General features: G+C 39.5%; 1 protein-coding gene across 1 annotated transcript in view; it reads right to left on the reverse strand.

Annotated features, from left to right (window-relative positions):
* The window catches only part of LOC103260368 (ryanodine receptor 3-like), a gene marked incomplete at its 3' end in the record, with an annotated part of 179,316 nt that overhangs the window by 72,928 nt on the left and 87,021 nt on the right, over positions 1–19,367 (reverse strand). The window contains exons 16-18 of the mRNA XM_021712324.1: positions 16,365–16,498; positions 14,767–15,008; positions 6,046–6,238 (exon numbers count right to left, since the gene is read on the reverse strand). Of these exons, the coding sequence (XP_021567999.1) occupies positions 6,046–6,238; positions 14,767–15,008; positions 16,365–16,498 (569 nt within the window). The remainder of the gene's footprint in view (positions 1–6,045; positions 6,239–14,766; positions 15,009–16,364; positions 16,499–19,367) is intronic.

Genomic DNA, 19,367 nt, shown 5'->3' on the forward strand with positions numbered 1-19,367 from the left:
ACAAGAGATTCAGAGAACCCCTGCAAGACAACAAATGAGAAGACCAATACCTAGACACATAGTGATTCACTTACACAAAGCAGAAATAAAAGAAAAAATCCTAAAGGCAGCAAGAAAGAAGTGTCAGACTACCTACAGGAGAAGACCATTTAGAAGAGCAGCAGACTTTTCTACAGAAATATTTCAGGCTAGGAGAGCTTGGAGCCCAATCTTCAAGGTTCTTAAAGATAAACTATTTCAACCAAGAATTACCCACTCAGTTAAGCTAAGCTTCATCAGTGATGGAGAATTAAAATCCTTCCCAGACATTCAATCCCTAAGAGTTTATGCTGCCTCCAGACCAGCTCTACAAGAAACACGTAAGAAAGCATTAAACACAGAAGAAAGGAAAACAGAAACAACAATGCACTTCACAAGAATGCAGGAAAAAGACTGAAAACACATATGAATCAATTCAAAAATCAAAAGATAGACAACAAATAAACAAACAGCAGCAACAACAACAACAACAAACTCTATAAGAACCTCATGACAGGGATAAACTCTCACATCACAATAATTAGCCTGATGTGAATGGGCTAAATGCACCACTGAAAAGATATAAAATGACAAATTGGATAAAATATCATGATGCAACAATATATTGCCTCCAAGTGACTCATCTCACTAGAAAGGACACTCACTGACTCAAAGTAAGGATGGGAAACAAAATTTCAGGTGAACGAAACACAAAAGAAAGCAAACAGGAGTGTGATCTTAATATCAGACAAAATACCCTTTAAGCTATCAAAAATTTAAAAAGATACAGAAGGTCACTACATAATGATAAAAGACTCAATCCATACTGATAAAAGACTCAATCCATCAATAAGAAATATCCATCCTAAACACATGTACACCCAACACAGAAGTACCAACTTTCATAAAGCAGCTTCTATGTAAGCTTAAAAAAGATATTGACTGTAACACTATAAGCTGGGGATTTAAATACCCCATTCACAACTCTAGACAGATTACCAAGACAAAGAATCAACAAGGAGATCCAGAACCTCAACGTGACACTTGACCAAATTGACTTAACAGATACCTACAGAACACTCCACCCAACAACCACAGAATACACATTCTACTCATCACCACATGGAATGTACCCTAAGATTGACCACATCCTTGGCCATAAATTAACCATAAACAAATTCCATAAGATAAAATACTGTCGTGCACTTTCTCAGACCACAGTGAAATAACAATAAATATCAACACCAACAAAGTTCCGCCAAAATCCATAAAGACATGGACACTAAAGAGCATGATGCTAAACAACTCCTGGGTCAACATGGAAAGACATAGATTAAAAGATACCTGGAAACAAATAAAAAAGAAGAAACATCATACCAAAACCTCAGGGAAGCCATGAAAACAGTACTAATAGGGAATTAATATCTCTATGAACATACATGAAGAAAATGGAAAGATCACAGGTTAACAGCCCAACAAATCACCTAAGGAAGCTGGAAAAGCAAGACCACCAAAATCCTAACTTTAGCAGAAGACTCCAGATCACCAAATAAAAGCCCAAATTTGGGACATAGAAGACAAAAAAATAATAAAAAAAATCAATGAAGCCAAACGTTGGTTCTTTGAAAGGATAAACAAGATTGATGGACCCCTAGCTAGACTGACCAAGAAAAAAGCCCAAAATAAATACAATCAGAAATGCAAAACATGAAGTCACAGTTGACCCTGAAGAAATACAAAAGATTATCAGAGATTACTAAGTACACCTGTATGGTAACAAACTTGAAAATCCAAATGAAATGGAGGACTTTCTGATATCACACAACCCCCCCAGGTTAAAACAAGAAGAAATTGAGACCCTAAATAAACCAATAACAACCCAGGAAATTGATTGTGTCATAAGAAAACTATCTACCCCCTCCCTAAAAAAAACAAAAACCAAACAAACAAAAACAACAAAAGAAAATCCTAGACCAGGTGGCTTTCCAGAAAAATTCTGCAAAACATACAAGGAGGAGCTGATACCAATCCTACTGAAAGTATTCCAGGCTATTGAGAGAGATGAAACTCTCCCCAAATGTGAAGTTAACATCACATTGATACCCAAACCGGATAAAGATCCAACAAAGAAAGAAAATTACAGGCCAATATCCTTGATGAACATAGATGCTAAAATTCTCAACAAGATTCTAGCCAACCAGATCCAACAACACATCTCAAAATCATCCACCATGACCAAGTAGGCTTCATCCCCGGAATGAAAGGCTGGTTCAACCTCTTCAAGATCATAAACATAATTAAATACATCAACAGATGTAAAGACAAAAAACCCCACATGATTATATCACTAGATGTTGAAAAAGCTTTTAATAAAATACAGTACCCCTTCTTGATAAAAACCATCGAACATCTAGACATAGATGGAACACTTCAAAATAGTAAGAGTCATCTACGAGAAACCCACAGCCAGCATACTGATAAAACAGACAGAAATTGGAAACATTTCCCCTGAAAACTGGAACAAGACAAGGATGTCACTCTCACCCCTCCTGTTCAACGTAGTATTGGAAATCCTAGCTAGAGCACTCAGACAAGAGAAGGAAATTGGATATCCAAAAAGGAAAGGGGGAACTTAAATTATCCCTCTTTGCAGATGATATGATACTTCGAAAACGCAAGAGAATCTGTCAAAGACCTCCTTGCTCTGATAAAGGACTTTGGAGAAGTCTCAGGGTATAAAATGTGTAAAAGTCAGTCACATTTCATATACTAACAATAAACAAACAGAAATCCAAATAAAAAGCACAATCCCATTCACAATAGCTACACACAAAAAAAGAAATACCTTGTCATCTTCCTAACCAGAGAAAGGAAAGGCCTTTACAATGAAAACTACAAAACAGTGCTCAAAGAAATCAAAAGATGACACAAACAAATGGAAAAATATTCCATGCTATGGATTGGAAGAATCAACATTGTTAAGATGTCCATCCTATCTAAGGCAATCTACAGATTTAATGCAATACCCACTAAATTAACAGCAGCATTCTTCTGAGACCTGGAAATGACAATACAGGATTCATATGGAAACATAAACAACCACAAATACCAAAACAATCCTCCCCAAAACAACAAAGTGGGAGATATCACACTCCCAGACTTTAAGCTTTATTACAAAGCTACAATAATAAAAACAGCCTGGTATTGGTACAAGAACAGGCATATAGACCAATGGAACAGGATAGAGATTCCGGAAGCAAAACCTCAATTTCTCAACCAATTTACATTTGACAAAACCTCCACCACCAACCACTGGGGATAGGAGAACCTATTTAGTATAGTGTCCTGGGAAAACTGGTTGACCACATGTAGAAGAATAAAATAAGACCCCTACCTATCACCACACAAAAAAAATCAACTATAAATGGATCAAAGACCTAAATGTAAAACCTCAAACTATAAGAACCTTAGAAAACGTAGGAGACACCCTTTTGGAAATTGGAACTGGCAATCAATTCCTGATGAAAACCCCAGGTGCCCATGCCATAAGAGATAAGATAGACAAGTGGGATCTCATCAAACTGACAAGCTTCTGCAAAGTCAAAGAAATAATTGAGCAGGGAATCAGCCCACAGAATGGAAAAAAAATATTTGTCAACTGTATATCTGACAAAGGTCTAACGTGTAGGATCTACAAGGAACTCAAATGTGCTGAAAAGGAAAGGAAAAAAAAACAAAACAAAAACAGTCCCATTACAAAGTGGGCAAAACATGAATAGACACTTTTCAAAAGAAGACATACGATCAGCCAACAGATACATTAAAAAAATGCTCAGCCTCGGTAGTCATCAAAGAAATGAAAATTAAAGTCACACAGATACCACCTAACTCCAGTCAGGATGGCCATCACCAATAACTCAAAAAACAACAGATGCTGGAGAGTATGTGGCGAAAAGAGAAAACTTCTGTACTGTTAGTGGGAGTGTAAACTAGTACAACCTCTGTGGAAAACAGTGGGCGATTCCTGAAAGATCTAAAAATAGGCCTCCCATATGACTCTGCAATCCTCCCACCGGAAATATACCTGGAGGAACTCAAATTACTCTATGAAAAAGATACCTGCACATGCATGTTTATCGCAGCATTATTCACAATAGCAAAAACTTGGAACCAGCTGTGCTGCCCATCAAAAGAGGACTGCATTAAAAAAAATGTGGTACATATACATGATGGAATATTATGTAGTTATAAATAAGGACAAAATTATGAACTTCACAGCAACTTGTATGAACTTAGAGTCTATAATTCTGAGTGGTTTATCACAGAAAGAAAGAATCAAGTAACACATGCTCTCACTCTTAAGCGGATCTTGAACTATATCATAAGCGGATCTTGAACTATCATAATTCCATAAGAAATGGATTGGCTTAGCGGGAAACTGCCAGGGGAGGGCGGGGGTAGGATTGGCAGTAGTGGGAAACTGCCAGGGGAGGGGGGCACACCCCATTAACAGGTATACCTGCATAATGACATTTGTATACCTAATCCTGAATTGTACCCCACATATTTAAAATAATTTTTTTTAGAAGAAATAAAAAAATAGAAAAGCTAAGTATGAAAAGGTAAATCACAACTGGGAGAGATATTTGAAACCAATAAGAAAATAGTTTAACAGCCTCAATACATAAAATATTGTCCAAAAAACTAATTTCAGAAATGTTGAGAACACAAGATCAGGAAAAATATTGGGTTGAAAAATAATGTGAGAATAATAAGCATGAATATGCTTTACCACACTGGCTGTCAAAGAAATAAAAAATTAAAACTCTAAGAACAGTTTTCTCAAATTGGCAAGGACTAAAAATAACCAATAATAGTACAAGTTAATGGGGATTCAATCAGTTGGTCATTCCCATGTGTTGCTTTAATTGATACTACAGGCTCAGTTCCTTTATCTGAAATCTTTAGAGACCTGCTTCAGACTTTGTAATTCCTTAAAGGTTGAAAAAGAAAGAAGGTACATGTAGCGTATATTAAGCAGAACCTCCAGCCTGATAAGGGGTAGTACACCATCATCAAACATATTAATATTTTTGTAGCTACACATATAAATACTCACAAGAGTAGGATAAATTAAAGACTCAAAACAGACTTATTTCTGTTGAAGACAGTTTTGCCACAAAAGAGTTAAGGTTAGATTTTGCTGCAGAATGAGTTATGAACAAATTAATGGTTTTCAGAGCTTCTTAGATTTTGAAACTGTTGAGAAAGAATCCTGAACTGTTCATACATCTTCCTGAAAGTCTATTTGGCCACATAATTATAAATTTAGACTTTAACAGGTTCATACATTTTGACCTACTTCTAGGAGGAATAAAACAGAAACATACAAAAAGAGTTATGCTCAAGGATGGACATAATAATTTTATTTAGAATAATAAAAATGGAATCAGCATGAAAGTCTAACAACAAAATAATGGTTATATTATGAGACAGTCAAATAAAGGGATATTATATGACCATAAAAATCATTTGAGGACACTTAATGATTCAGGAAAAGGCTCATTACTTATTGTTGAATGAAAAATAATCAAACTTCACAGTACTCAGTGGGATGCCAATTAAAAAATACATATATTTGTAGAAAAAAAGATGAAGAAAAATAAACCAAAATATTTATAGAGATTATAGCTAAACATTAGAATCATATGTGATTTTTTATTATATAATTATGTCTTTCAAGTTTTTTAGAACAAGCAAGCAATTCTTTTATAATTATTAAAGTAATTTTCTACATAAGATTTATCTTATTAATCCCATTACTTGACAGAGCGCATAATGCAACCCCTGGCAGGGGGTTCAACCAGTAGAGATGGAGAGAATGACTCTGGTTGGCTCTTGCCCATGCATTGCCACTCTCTTAGAGGATTTTAGCTCATGGTGCCAAAGCCCTGAATGAGACCGCTAGTTCCTCAGCTTAAATGGGGGACAACAATTATTTGCTATGAAATCATAGGCATAACTTACTTGACACCTGCTGAAAAGCTCATCACAGGGAAGAAGAGCCCATCAGTGTTGAAGTTCTCAAACATCCCCTGCACAGGCTGCCCATTGATGCGGAAAGAGATGCTGGGCACTCCAAGGTCCAGACAGCAGCTCACCACGTCATCTGATCTTAGGAGGTGCTGGTTGATGGAGGCCACAGCCCTGGGTATCCGGCCTGGTGAAGAAAGAACAGGAAGAAGACTGTGGAGCTCTCGGGGCACCTGCCAGGTTGGAGGAAAGACTCAGAGGCCACAAGAGGAAGCAGGTAGGGGGTGTGATGGGTACACAGGAGGCCCAGATGCACGACGGCATTTGAAATGCAACTTTGTTTTTCATGTGAGCAACAAGAAATGATTTTTTTTTTTTTTTGAGTTAGTCTCACTCTGTCGCCCAGACTGGAGTGCAGTGGCCGCTCCCGGCCACCACAGCCTCGACCTGCTGGGCTCCCGTGATCCTTCCGCCTCAGCCTTCCGAGTAGCTGGAATTACAGGCATGCGCTACCACGCCCAGCTGATTGTTTGATTTACTGTAGAGATGAGGTCTCGCCAAGTTGCCCAGGCGGTTCATGAAGAGAAATGATTTCTTAAGCCGGTGAGTAGGCAGACACCATGCTGGAAATGAGATGAGTCTAAGGGGAGATGTTCAAGTTGCTGAGAATGAAAACTACAAGAATCAACCGGCTCAATGTGTGCTCAGATTCTGGCCTAGTGTCTCACGTAACAGACAGTCTGCTTTGGCTGGTAGAGGTCTTCTGAGATAGGGTGTGTGCATGTCTGTTTAGTCATAGGTGCCCAAAAGCATTTCTGTCTTCCATTTCCTCAGATAGGTAAGGCTATTCTAGCATTGGACACAGCCTATCAAAGCAAAGAGTGGGAAGACCATCTAGCCATTAATCGTGCAGTGCAAGTTGCTTATTTATTTTAAAGAACTCAATTATTTCCGATAACCAGGAACACACATTGTCAGTTATACTTTGCATTGGTGATTTAAAATTTTTTTTGCATTTCTTTTATAAGATGGCTTATCATTTACTGATTTAACTTAAAATAGTGAGGAAACCACCTCTCTGCTTTTCTATCTCATATCATCATAGTATGGAAATTCTAAAAGTTAATAATCAAAACCATTTAACCCATCTCCCTACCAGGTATATACTTCTATTAGGAAGAGACCAAAAAAGGGGCAGAAATTAGGTACTGAAAGATAAAAAGACATCTTGTCTCTTGATTACAGAATACATGTTCATTATAAATATTTACATTTATATAGAAAAGCATAAAAAAGAAAACTATAACGCCATAAAATGCTTCCAAACACACACACACACACACACACACACACACACACACACACACACACACACATCTTTTTATCCAAACTGGGATATTGTAAGCTTTGTAGCTTGTTTTTTCTACTAGTCATATCAAAAACACTTTGTTGTCTAATAAACTATTAATAGTAAACTGAATTTTAATTCAGTTTCATATAATATAAAAAGGTATTTTTAAAAAATCCCCTCCTGATGGGTATGTGAGTTATTTGTATATCTTTCTTTGCTATGTAATATATCTAATCTCAGATGAAAACTATTTAATGTTTTCAGTGGTTACTGCTATTCTAGTATTATTTATAATATAAAAATTGGCCAATAAATAATATATATTCTAGTATATTCTATATTATTTTTTGGTAATTGACAAAGCCATATTATATTCTCTCCCACATTTCCACAAACAGCAATGAGATACTCTACTCTCAGGTGTGCAGTCATTACCTTCTAGAGGTAGAGGCAGTCTCCAGGTCTGTCTAGGAGCATGAGACAAATTGAGACTTGGAGGATGAAAGCCTGACTAGATAAGTGTGTGTGTGTGTTTGTCTCTCTCTCTCTCTCTCTCTCTCTCTCTCTGTGTGTGTGTGTGTGTGTGTGTGTGTGTGTGTGTGTGTGTGTGTGAGAAAGAGAGAGAAGGAGAGAGAGAGAACAAAAGAAGTATGCTAATTTGCAGAATGGCTAGAGTGTAGTAAGGCTGGAAAATGTGGATTGATAAGGGTTGGATGAGGAAGATGTGGTTTGTCAATCAAGTTGAACAGGAGTGTTGATCTTGGACCACATGCATGGCAGGAGTGCCACCCCATACAATATACTCAATGCATATTGGGAAATTAGTCTGGGGTGGCCTTAGACTCTGTTTTTGTAACTTTAGTACCTTGCTTCACAACTGAGAAAGAGGAACATGTTCTTTATTGTAGCACCTATAATCAAAATGATTTAAAAACCAAACAAAACTGAGCCAAAGTTGAAGCATGAGTAGGCTTGACACCTTTCAAATTTCTCCATTTGAGTAGAACGAGTCCTACTAGCTCATTGTGTGAGTTTAGATATTCTTCCTTCTGTTCAAGTCTGTTATGAAAAAAAATCTATGATATGAAAACTCAGCAATGCTTGCTATAATTGTCTCACTCTTAAGATTTATCTTGCCATTAAAAACAGTCTTTCCTGCACAAAATGTCTTTTTTTCATTAGTTTAACTTCTGGAAAATATCACTGTAGTCATTTGAGCAAATTCAAACAGATTTCTGTAAATTTGGGAATACCAGGAAATAATTGAAATGCTACATTGGACAATTACCTTTAAAAGTATTCAGATCCTTGTTGGATAAAAATAGAAATTATAAGGTCCTTTACCTTTTGAGAATCATATAATCTGGGACAAAACTGCTAGTGTCGAATTGTGATTCCAGCATCCTCTTGCCTCATCCTCTCAGAGTTTTCTGTTGGCTAGCTTCAGCCAGTAAAGACAAAAACCAGCTTTCATGGGGGGTTGCTCTTCAATTATAGTAGTGCTTTGATACCACCAGGAGCTGAGTTCTGAACTTTATTTAGCCTGTAATATGCCAAAGTTGCCAAGTGCCTTCCAGAGGAACGGTGGCTAGAAGAATTTCTCCCATCTGGCTTGCTCTCTTCATTGAAAACAACAGCTAGGACCAGTCATTATGCCCTTGTGGGGGAATGACACTGCCACTTCCCTCCCTTGTTTTACGAGACTGGGTTCCAAGTAGAAGTTTCCTTTGGGATATTCATTAAGATTATTTATAAACAAACTGAAATCACAGGCTGGTCCTATTTTTAAAACACATAAGGAACAGAGTTGAGACTAATATTATCTAGTAACTATAGGGAAACTGTTGATAATTACTAGATATGAAGTATATACTTAGGAAGAGCTTAGAGTAAAGTGAAGGGAAGGCTATTTGAATAAAAGGACCCATTTAATATAATATTCATGTTTTAAAAGGTCATTTGATGAAGTATATCTCATTTTTAAATTGAGTAGTGTGAAGAGCTTGGAATTGGAAAACGATGCAATTGTGGGATTGCTCTGTTTTGTAAATCTGCTCCCATGTAGAAAAAGCAATCTTTGGCCACTGTGAGAGCTCTCAAGGCTCCAAATGATTAGAAAGGGTCCTATATCCCATATTTCAAAAATATGCAAATCTTTTCAATTGATCTGTAATGAGGTAGCACAGAGGAGTGAGAGAGATCTTGGAGTCACACATAACTGAGATCAAATTCCAACTCTTCACCTACTACATGAACCTAGGTCTATGATTTTACTGGAGCTCAGCTTCCCCATCTGTGAAATATGCATAGTCATCCACAGTGATGCTATAAAGAGAATTATTTGTAAGGTACCAGTATTGTTCCTATGATTTTGATGAAACACATGAATGGTGTCCTGTGTACCACTCAAGAGGCAGTATAGAGTAGTGGTTAAGTGGAGTTTCTAGACCCATACTGCCTGGGTTTGAGTCTTGGTTCTGTTACTTACTGTGTGACCTTGGACAAGTAACTTAACCTTGTGGACTCAAGTTTTCTCATTTGCCAACTGGGAATAACAATAATGTCTACCTTACAGGGTTGCTATGAGTTGAGAAATAATTAATCCATGTAAGAGTGATTAGAAGAGTGGTTGACACATTGTAACCCACAGTAAATGCTATCGTTATTGTTTTTGTTTTTAACTCCAGAAACCTTAATTACTAGGATAGCAATAAAAAAGCTTGCCAGAACAATGTAGAAATATTATACCTGTTGTAATATATGGAAAGAATAACAAAATGGAAAATTATAACATTGAAGCCTGATTCCAAAGAGTGATTTAAAATCTACTCTCTTTAATGAAAGATAGTACTCAAAAATAGATACTTTCCAATATGTTTAGTTTGTGTGACCCTTTTAGAATAACTAACAGAAATGGGATTCTGTAGAATGAAAAGAAAAACTTGCTTCAGAGAGTGTTTCTAAGATATCAGATATCCTGAGTAATTTGTTCACTGAGAGAGGCCAGTGGTAGCTGTCTCTGCCAATTTGAAGAAGAAATGTCCCCTGATTTAGAGGTTCAGGCCCACCTCAAGGGCTCAGGAAGCTCAGAAAGGCTATTCCAAATCCAGCATTATAAGATTAAAAAACACCACCTAATCATATGCTGCACATCTTAAAATTAACCCAAGGATATATTACTGCGGGATTTTGTTTCTTCTGATGAGTAATGTGGGCAACTGGAAACAGTAATGCTTAGCATTTCCACAGGCCCAGGCACTGCAGAGTTTGGCATTATAATATGAACACAAATATTTGTCTTTGGGGACAGACTCCAAAGACATAAAAATGCTACTATTCTTTAGCTTCTCCCCAGTTCTTCTCTACATAGTACTGAGCTTGAAAAGGTCTGAGTCAGACTGGGCTGTGTTTTATAGACAAACCCTGGGACTCATCTTGGTAGGGAGACAGGTGACGTTCCCTTGAGCAGATTTGACTGCAGAGCCAAATTATCTTGATGAGTCAGTAGTCTTAATAAATCCGGAAACACAGTTTTATTCCACTCATTCACTTCAATATCCCTCATCTCTTGGGAAGGTAAAAGTTTATTCCAATTCTGCGGGGGTCAAATAGTAGTTTAAAAGGAAGAGGAGGTCTTATTTTCTCCCATAAAACTTCCCCCCAGCCAGTAACATACTGTAGGCTGCTTTGAGCTGAATTCATTCCCAACTGTTATCCTAAAGGCCCATGGAGACTATGTCAAAAGAGGGTGATGATGCTACCGCAAAAAAAGACCCATTCCTCCAAAAGGAAAATCATAGGATTCCATAGGGAGACACGGGCAGGGTTGAGAGGGAGGGTTTTCCAGAGCTAATGTCTGAAAGGGACTTCATAAGCTTTCATGGCTAAAAAGATCTATTATGGCTGTCCTCCCCTCCACAGAGAAAAGTCTCATCCATATTCCTAAAATGTAACTTTGAAACTTTTTCCCATTCAGCATAGGACTGGGGTTTTTCATCCTCTTAGATATTACTGGGGCAGCTTTAACTGGGATACTCTCTTGGTCTTGAGTGAAGTACCCACCAGGACTCTGGATTTGGTCTTTAAGACTATGGTGGACCTCATAGACAATAAGGGATGGAGATATTTATTATGTGCCTAATTTGTGTCAGGAATTTCATATTACTTATCTCATTTAAATTTTATAACAGTCTTATATTATCCTTATTTTATTTGAGGAAAATTGAGTCTCTGAAAGGTTAAATAATTTGTCCAGTGTAAAAAACAAACAAACAAACCATTAAGTGGCCAAGCTAAGATTCAAACTCAGGCATAACTCCAAGGCCACACTGTTTGCTCTTGACTCTTTCCATTGACAAAGTGTTAGAGGCACTGTAATTCTTTCCAACTACTGAAAAATCGATTGTACTTTAATAAGTATGTTAAAGACCAGTTCAAGTCAGTGGCTTAGTTTATGCACACAGATAACTTTAAAGGTAATGGACCAGGGCATTTAAATTTCAAAGAAAAGGAGAAAAATTGGCATGACCACTTTTCAATATCTATCCCTAACCACCCACCATTTCTTCCTGTAGTAAGTTGAAATGTTATGTCCATTTCATTTCTTCATCAGATAATTACCCTTTCATCAGAGAGTCTGAAATTCACTGCTGTCCTGGGGGTGCTTATTAACAGAAACCTTAGTTCTTCAGCTGGAGCACACATTGACATACCTACCTACAGTGCCTTCTGTGAGATATATATTCCCTGTGTGCTGGTTGGAGAAGTTAGAATGATGCCCAGACCCAAGAAACCTTTGGACTTTAGTGAGAATGAAAGGCGTAATTCTTGTAGGCACTTGCTTTTCCCCATGTAATCAGATGCTGGAGACCGAGGCATGAAGTCTCTTGAATGCACCTATGTGTCGTAACATCACCAAGTGCAGGTGATGTTCAGAGAGCAACAATCAGCCTTTGAAAAGCTGATGTAATGTGGGCAACTGGAAATAGTAATGCTCAGCATTTTCATAGGCTCAGGCAGTGCAGAGTTTGGCATTATAATATAAACACAAATATTTGGGCAGCCCTCTTCCCTCTTTTCCAATTATAAGACTCATTGCTAGTGGGGTGTATCCAGAACGTCCAGCTTCCTTGTCTTCAGAGGAGACAGCAGCACTGTACACAATTAGAAAGGATGTTCGGGCTCTGAAACACACAGATAGTATCCCTTCAGGGATATACCATGAGTGGGTTCTCTGCCCTCCTGACTCACTGATGTATTCATTCCTCAAAAGTCTACAAAAGAATACAGGGAGACGGTAAGTGTCCCCGTGAAGTGCTGTAAAGTCTGGAATAGACTAAGTACTTTTTTCCTTTGAAACAAGGGTTTAATTTTCTTCATCCAAGGATCTAGGTGTGCTTCTTTTTTCCTTAACCAGTCTCCATGTATTGTCCTCTTCAGATGTAGCCTGGGCTCCAGAGAGCACTATTAGGTTGTGGTGGCAAGATAGCAGAAGATGAGCAGTGAGCAGTGAGCAGCAGGAGCGTGGACATGATTTTCACAAGCCAATCCCATTTGTGCCCCCACAGATTAGACCCTACCACACTCAGGAGCTGCAAATACGTGTGAGCATAATGATTCTCTCTACCCAAATCACTTTTCCAGAGACAGCTTTCTGAGAACCTTATGACATCTGATGATGACCTAAACTAAAGGCTATTACTTTATAGCCACAAACTCAGTGGCTCTGTGATGCAACTGTGAGAATAAAGAAGGGAACATCAACCCTTCTGTGAATGATTACGAAAGGCTAAGTTGGGAGGAGGAGAGAACAAGTTAAGACTTTCCCTTCACCCTATCCCATCATACTGACATTTTCCATCTGCTTTTGTCTTTACCATGTTGTCCTCTGGGACACACAGAACATGGACTGAGAATTTCTCATTCTTCCCCCTCGGGAATGATCCAGGATAAATAAGTATACAAATAAATACATTTACAACATTCTTAAGAGGTTTAAAATGTTCTTTTAAAAATTATAAAAAACCCCAAATGGACCAATTGAAAAATAAAGCCCAATTAAAAGAAGCTCATCATCAGGATCTGAGCCAACTTAATCGCTAACATTAGGCAATTAGGTTTTATCCAGAATGCTAAAGGAACAAGAAAAATGTGATGGGTTATGTAGTTCCCAGTTACAAATGAAAATATATAGGTTCATCTTGTAGAGATAAACTTTTCCCTCATACTGGATTTGAGGAAGAATGTGTGTCATGGCTTCTTATGTAAGAGGCATGCAGTACAATGCCTACGTAAGGGATTCTATAAGGGATACAACATCTACAGTTTTGCAAAAGATATAGGAAAGACAGACTTTGGAGACAGATTGGAGAGGTAGAGTCTTGTTTTTGGTGAAAGTCTAAAAGTTAGTCTTGCATTTTTCACCCAGGCATGAGCCACAGACACACTTGGGAAAATCATCAATATCTATTTCTTAAAAAAAGGAAACTTTGAATTCTCTCTCTCTCTCTTTTAATCAGAGTGTCACTGTTGCCCAGGCTGGAGTGCAATGGCATATTCACGGACACCACAGCCTTGGCCTGCTGGGCTCAGGCGATCCTTCCACCTCAGCCTTTCAAGTAGCTGGAACTACAGGCACGTGTCACCATATCCAGCTAATTTTTTGATTTACTGTAGAGATGAGGTCTCACCAAGTTGCCCAGGCTGGTCTCAAACCCTGGGCTCAGACAATCATCTTGCCTTGGTCTTCCAAAGTGTTGGGATTACAGGTGTGAGCCACTGCACTCAGCCAGCCTTGAATTCTTTTCAAGAGTTTAGAACCTACTATGGGTCAGGCACTAATTCACACATTTTATAAATTGTTTCAAGAAGCAGTGGACTGCATGGACAAGATTATGGACTTGTAGTCAGATCTGGACCCTTTCCAGTGTGATGCTGAATATATTACTTAACTGTCTTTGCGCCTCAGTTTACACACTTGTAACAGAAGGTCAGTATTTTCTAACTTACAATGTCATTGCAAGGATAAAATGAGAGAAAAATGTACAAAAATACCTAGTGAATAAATTATTTCCTGTCTGCTCATATAATCCTAGCAATCACATACAATAGCAATTGTACAGATACAGAGACTGAGCTTGAGAAAAGTTAAGTGATCTCCATTAGACCACGTAGCTAGGAACTGTCAGAGTAATGGTATAAATGAGTCTCATTTACTCCTCATACTCTTTCCACCTAACCATCTAATTAATTGAGACTCCAGTTTGTATTAGTTCAACTGAAAGTGACAACTTAGGCTTGAACAATTTGAGCTTCCATCATTTCCAGTGACAGATTAGGGGCCAACGCTTTGGCAAAGTACTCACCAGACCAAAGGTGAAGTCCATCAAATCCATAGGAGTACAGGTCATCACCAACACCATTGCCTCCCCATCCTTCTCCACCTCCTGGGTATGGGGCATAGCCTGAGGAAGAGGCCCAGCCCACACGCAGATGTGTGGGTTCTGGTGTTAGAAAGGGGTCCACCTGGTCAATAATCAGTTCGAAGTACCACTTCTTGTACTGGGCTGAGCCCTCTGCAACTCCCAGGAAGATGTTTGGTCGAATACTGAAATTAAACATGGGGTAAGTGGCATCTACAAACCTTTAAGAATGGAGAAAGCAAGTTGAACCAGACTATAGGAGGTACTGGCCCAGGTAAACCCAGGACAAGAGCAATTTTATCTTTTTTACATTGTTCAAAAGTAGAAATAGCTTAGCGCTCCCAACACTTGACCAAGTTTTTAGTATGAAGCATCAGGACAACATTAATTCCATTATAAAATATAAAGGATGTCTCTTTTAATATTCAAAAATCCATTCAAGGCAACAAATATAAAGGATGTCTCTTTAGTATTCAAAATCCATTCAAGGCAGCAAACATTTACTGAATACCAACCGTGCCCAATGATGCCCGAAATGATTCACTAAAAATGTTACACAGAGTTGTATGATTACACACCTTTGTTTCTTTCTGTAAGTGAAATAAAGTGCTTACTTGACTTCTATCTTCTGGTCAATTGGTTTAAGCACCCTCATTTTCATAAGAGCAGCTTTGTGAACTAAGCATTATTAATAACACTGGCCTCTTAAGACCATTTAAGAAGTCACTACTAGACAACCTTTGTAAAGGGAAGGAAGTTGCCATGTATCTAGCAAAGTGGTTAAAAGCTTGGGACATAACTCTTAGAGTTTTTATGTCTGGAATCATATTCTTAGAGAGGAACTGTTCCTGACCTGGGGCTATGTCTTATTTGGGGTGGTCAAGGGAAAACCAAGCTGGCACCAAGAAGAAAGGAAGTCTGTGTGAAGATGCAGGTCTGTGGGCCACTCTATACTTCAGAGGGAAGATTCTTTTCATGCCACTATGGATTAGCACGTAGGCCTTGTAGTAAATGTCTTTAAAAATCTTAGGCCCACCCAGTCCAGGCCCAGTGAATTCACATGACTCACATGCGGCCACATGTATGAACTAGCAGGTTAGGGGTTCTGCATGGGCCCATGCTCATCATCCGGACCCTAGTAGACCATAGCAAGAAAGCACAGTACCAATTTGGGTCATCTATTAAAATATTTTTTTAAAAAGTTGGCATATCAAAATAAATATATCATGGGGAAGTTGTAAGAGTGGCATTAATGTTCAAAATAAACATGCTGGACCATGCCAGGCCAAATTCTTCAGCTGTCAGGTAGTATATATACTCTATCCTCAGTCACTTTCAGGGAAAAGTTTGAGAAACTCTGCTCAAAGGGTTGAAGCACAAAGCCCTGGTCATAAAAATTCAGCCTGGCCTTACCTTACGTACTTGCATCGCCATGGAAACTATGGGTAGGTGACTTTGAAGTTCAGATTAACCTTCTTTCTGCCTAGAGGCAAGATAGGCAGAATCATGTTTAGCATTTGGAGTGATGGTGGTGGCCTTACCTGGTCACATCATTAATCAGTCGTGTCTGCAGGAGCAGGTTTCTCCGGGGTAGCAAGTTGTCACAGATCAGATTCTGATTGGCTCTCACTGCGACCCCATTGCAGAGACAGAGGGAACACAGGACATCCAGAACCTGCAGCAGGGCACACCCACCAAGTCTTAAGACCTAAAGGCAGAGTGGGCAGGACCTAATCACCACTCTAATGAAGGAAGCTGGAGTCATTAAGGGTGAGGGCTAGGTGGTGGGTGAAGAACCAGCTCAGAGCCAAAGAAGCCTTACCTCCCTAGCCATGCAGGAGGGAATGGTGCCTCCGAGCCTGCTGCCTCTTGGGGAGATGAGGCTGGGCTTCCTTCTAGCCCCCGCTTCCTTGCAAACTATGCAGTGGGTGAGAGTCTAAGCACTGAAAATAGACTATCTAGGTTAATATATTAGTTAGAGCCAGGACTAGGGTGTGGTAAGGCGTGTAGGGTATAAAATCCAGCCCCTGCTCACTTTCAGTGTTCTGTAAATGCAGGTGAGCAGGATCAAAGGCCCTCCATAGGCTTCAAACTGATGGTCCATGCTCCCACTCAGCCCTGGTCCTTGGCACTGAGGATTAGTGGGTGCTCATTAGGACTCTTAATGAAAAGGTACTTAGATTCCCATTTGGCTGAGGTCTTTCTGTGTAGCAGGCTTGGGAACCTTGGGTGGGTGAGGTGATGGCAGGGCGGATTCCCATTCTTGGGCCTCTTGCTGTGATATCATCAGAACCCTTTAAGATATTCCTGGAAATCAGCAAAACCCTTTAAGATATTCCTGGAAATCAGCATTCAAGATATATCTCCTGCTCTTCTCCTCCCATCCAGAAGAACAAGAAAACTGCAAGAGCCCAGAGGGACTGTGAATCTAAGAGACTGATCACCAAGCCACCTTTGCTTCTTATTTTCCAGCTGCCTGGGAAGTGGGAAGAGTCCCTGGCTGCCTCCTGCCACACACTTGCCTCTCCTCTGCCCTCTCATTGCACTGCTTTTTTCATTCAGATTTTGTGTTCCTGTCATGGCAGAGCAAATTGTGCTGGGCCAGGCACTGTTTCTCCCTATCTCCCTCACAGGGAGGAATGTGCCAAGAGATAAATCACAGCCACCATGTGGCAGGTTGCACCAACAGGGAGGTAGATAGCCTCATTTCAGTCTCTCAAAGTGGCCACCAAAGACTCAAAGCTTAGTGAGCTTAGATGGCTTCATGTTGTTGATGGTATTTGGATCCATAATTCTCATAAACCAATTTTCTACCGGACTCCCTGAATGTCAGTTTTGTTTCAGATAAATACAAGGCACATTTATGGGACAAGCCGAAAAGATTCCCAAAGGAGGTTTTATGGGGGACTCTTAACTATTACCACCCTGTGAATGATATCAACTGTGGAAACTTGAAATCCAGAGGATAATTTTTTATTCTAAGAAAAGAGTCATAGATGGCCAGGAAATTAAAGACTTTTCGCCTGGTCTATCACATATTTTCATCTGTTTTGCCTTGAAGTGATGGCTTTGGGAGACTTGCTGTCAAAGCCAGAGGGAAAGCAAAGCTTAATCCACATACAATGAGAGCAACAAAGAAAAAAAAAAAGACACTGTAAAAAGCACATAGCTAATAGAGCAGAGCAGTGCTCATCTTTAAATAAGTAATGCCTTTTAAAGGATCACAGTTGATATTGTTTAGGTTTTATTTTAAGAGACATTTCTACAGGTAAAACTGGAGAATGGGAGCAAACTTCCTTCTCTGGAAAAGTTGAAATGGGTTCTTTTGAAAGAGAAGGGAATGTAGACAAGGTCAATCCACCATAGGGGACAGTTAGGCATTGTGCCTAGAGGTCTTCTGTACTTTCTGACTGAGAGGAAGCTCAGTGACCTCTGAAATGCGCAGATGGCTAGGCAGGTACTGCCAAGTGTTCACCAGACTCCGTTTCCCTCTCCTGTGTACACAGAGGTTACATGTTCCAGCCTTCCTTGTAGGTTTATGGGGGCATGTGACTGAGTCCTGGCCAATAGGAAGTAGGTGGACTGTCTCTTGCTTCCTCCCTCTCGCCAGCTGGATGTAGACTTCCAGCAAAGGATTTCAAAGTTCAAAGGTCTCCTTATTCCAAGTGTGCTCTCCAGACCAGCAGCACTGGCATACCTAGGAGCTTTCTAGAAATACAGATGCTCAGACTCCTCCACCCCCAGACTTAGTGAATCAGAGCCTTCATGTTTACATGATCCCCAGGATATTTGTAAGAATATTACAGTCTGTGAGGCCCTGCCTTGGGGGGGATGGTAAAACCACTAGATGAAAGTAACTTGTGTCTCTGAATGACCACAGTGAATGAAGCCCTCCCACTGACTGGCATTAGACTGTGAGCAAAAATAAATCTTTACTGTGCTAAGCCACTGAGAATATGGGGTTGTTTGTCATAGGAGTTAGGCTACCCTTATCAACAGCCCATTTTGCGGCATTTATTTGCTTTTGGTTATAATTATTTTCATCACTGGTACCATATTTCATTCAAAAGCCTCTCATTTTGCCTTTATCTCCATTACTTTCTTTCTTTTTTTTTTTTTTGAGTTGGAGTCTCACTCTGAGTGCAGTGGCTGCTCCCGGCCACCGCAGCCTCGACGTGCTGGTCTCCTGCAATCCTTCCGCCTCAGCCTTCCGAGTAGCCAGAATTACAGGCGCGTGCTACCACACCCGGCTGATGTTTTGATTTATTGTAGAGATGAGGTCTCGCTGCCCAGGTGGGTCTCGAACCCGCGGGCTCAGGCAATCCACTCACCTCAGCCTCCCAAAGGCGCGGGATTACAGGCTGAGCCACCGAGCCTGGCTCCATTACTTTCTATCCCAGACACAGATTTATGTGGGAATTCTACTTTGAGGATGAAAAAAAAAAACATATTATATACCCATGGGAACCTGGTTTGGCTGTTGTATTTTTCATTAGTTTTCATCTGTAAAAGTAGTCTTATTAAAAATGCTAACTATATTATGT

The sequence above is a fragment of the Carlito syrichta genome, unplaced genomic scaffold, assembly GCF_000164805.1.
Source record: "Carlito syrichta isolate Samal-C Ts95f unplaced genomic scaffold, Tarsius_syrichta-2.0.1 Scaffold303188, whole genome shotgun sequence".
NCBI classification, from domain to species: domain Eukaryota; kingdom Metazoa; phylum Chordata; class Mammalia; order Primates; family Tarsiidae; genus Carlito; species Carlito syrichta.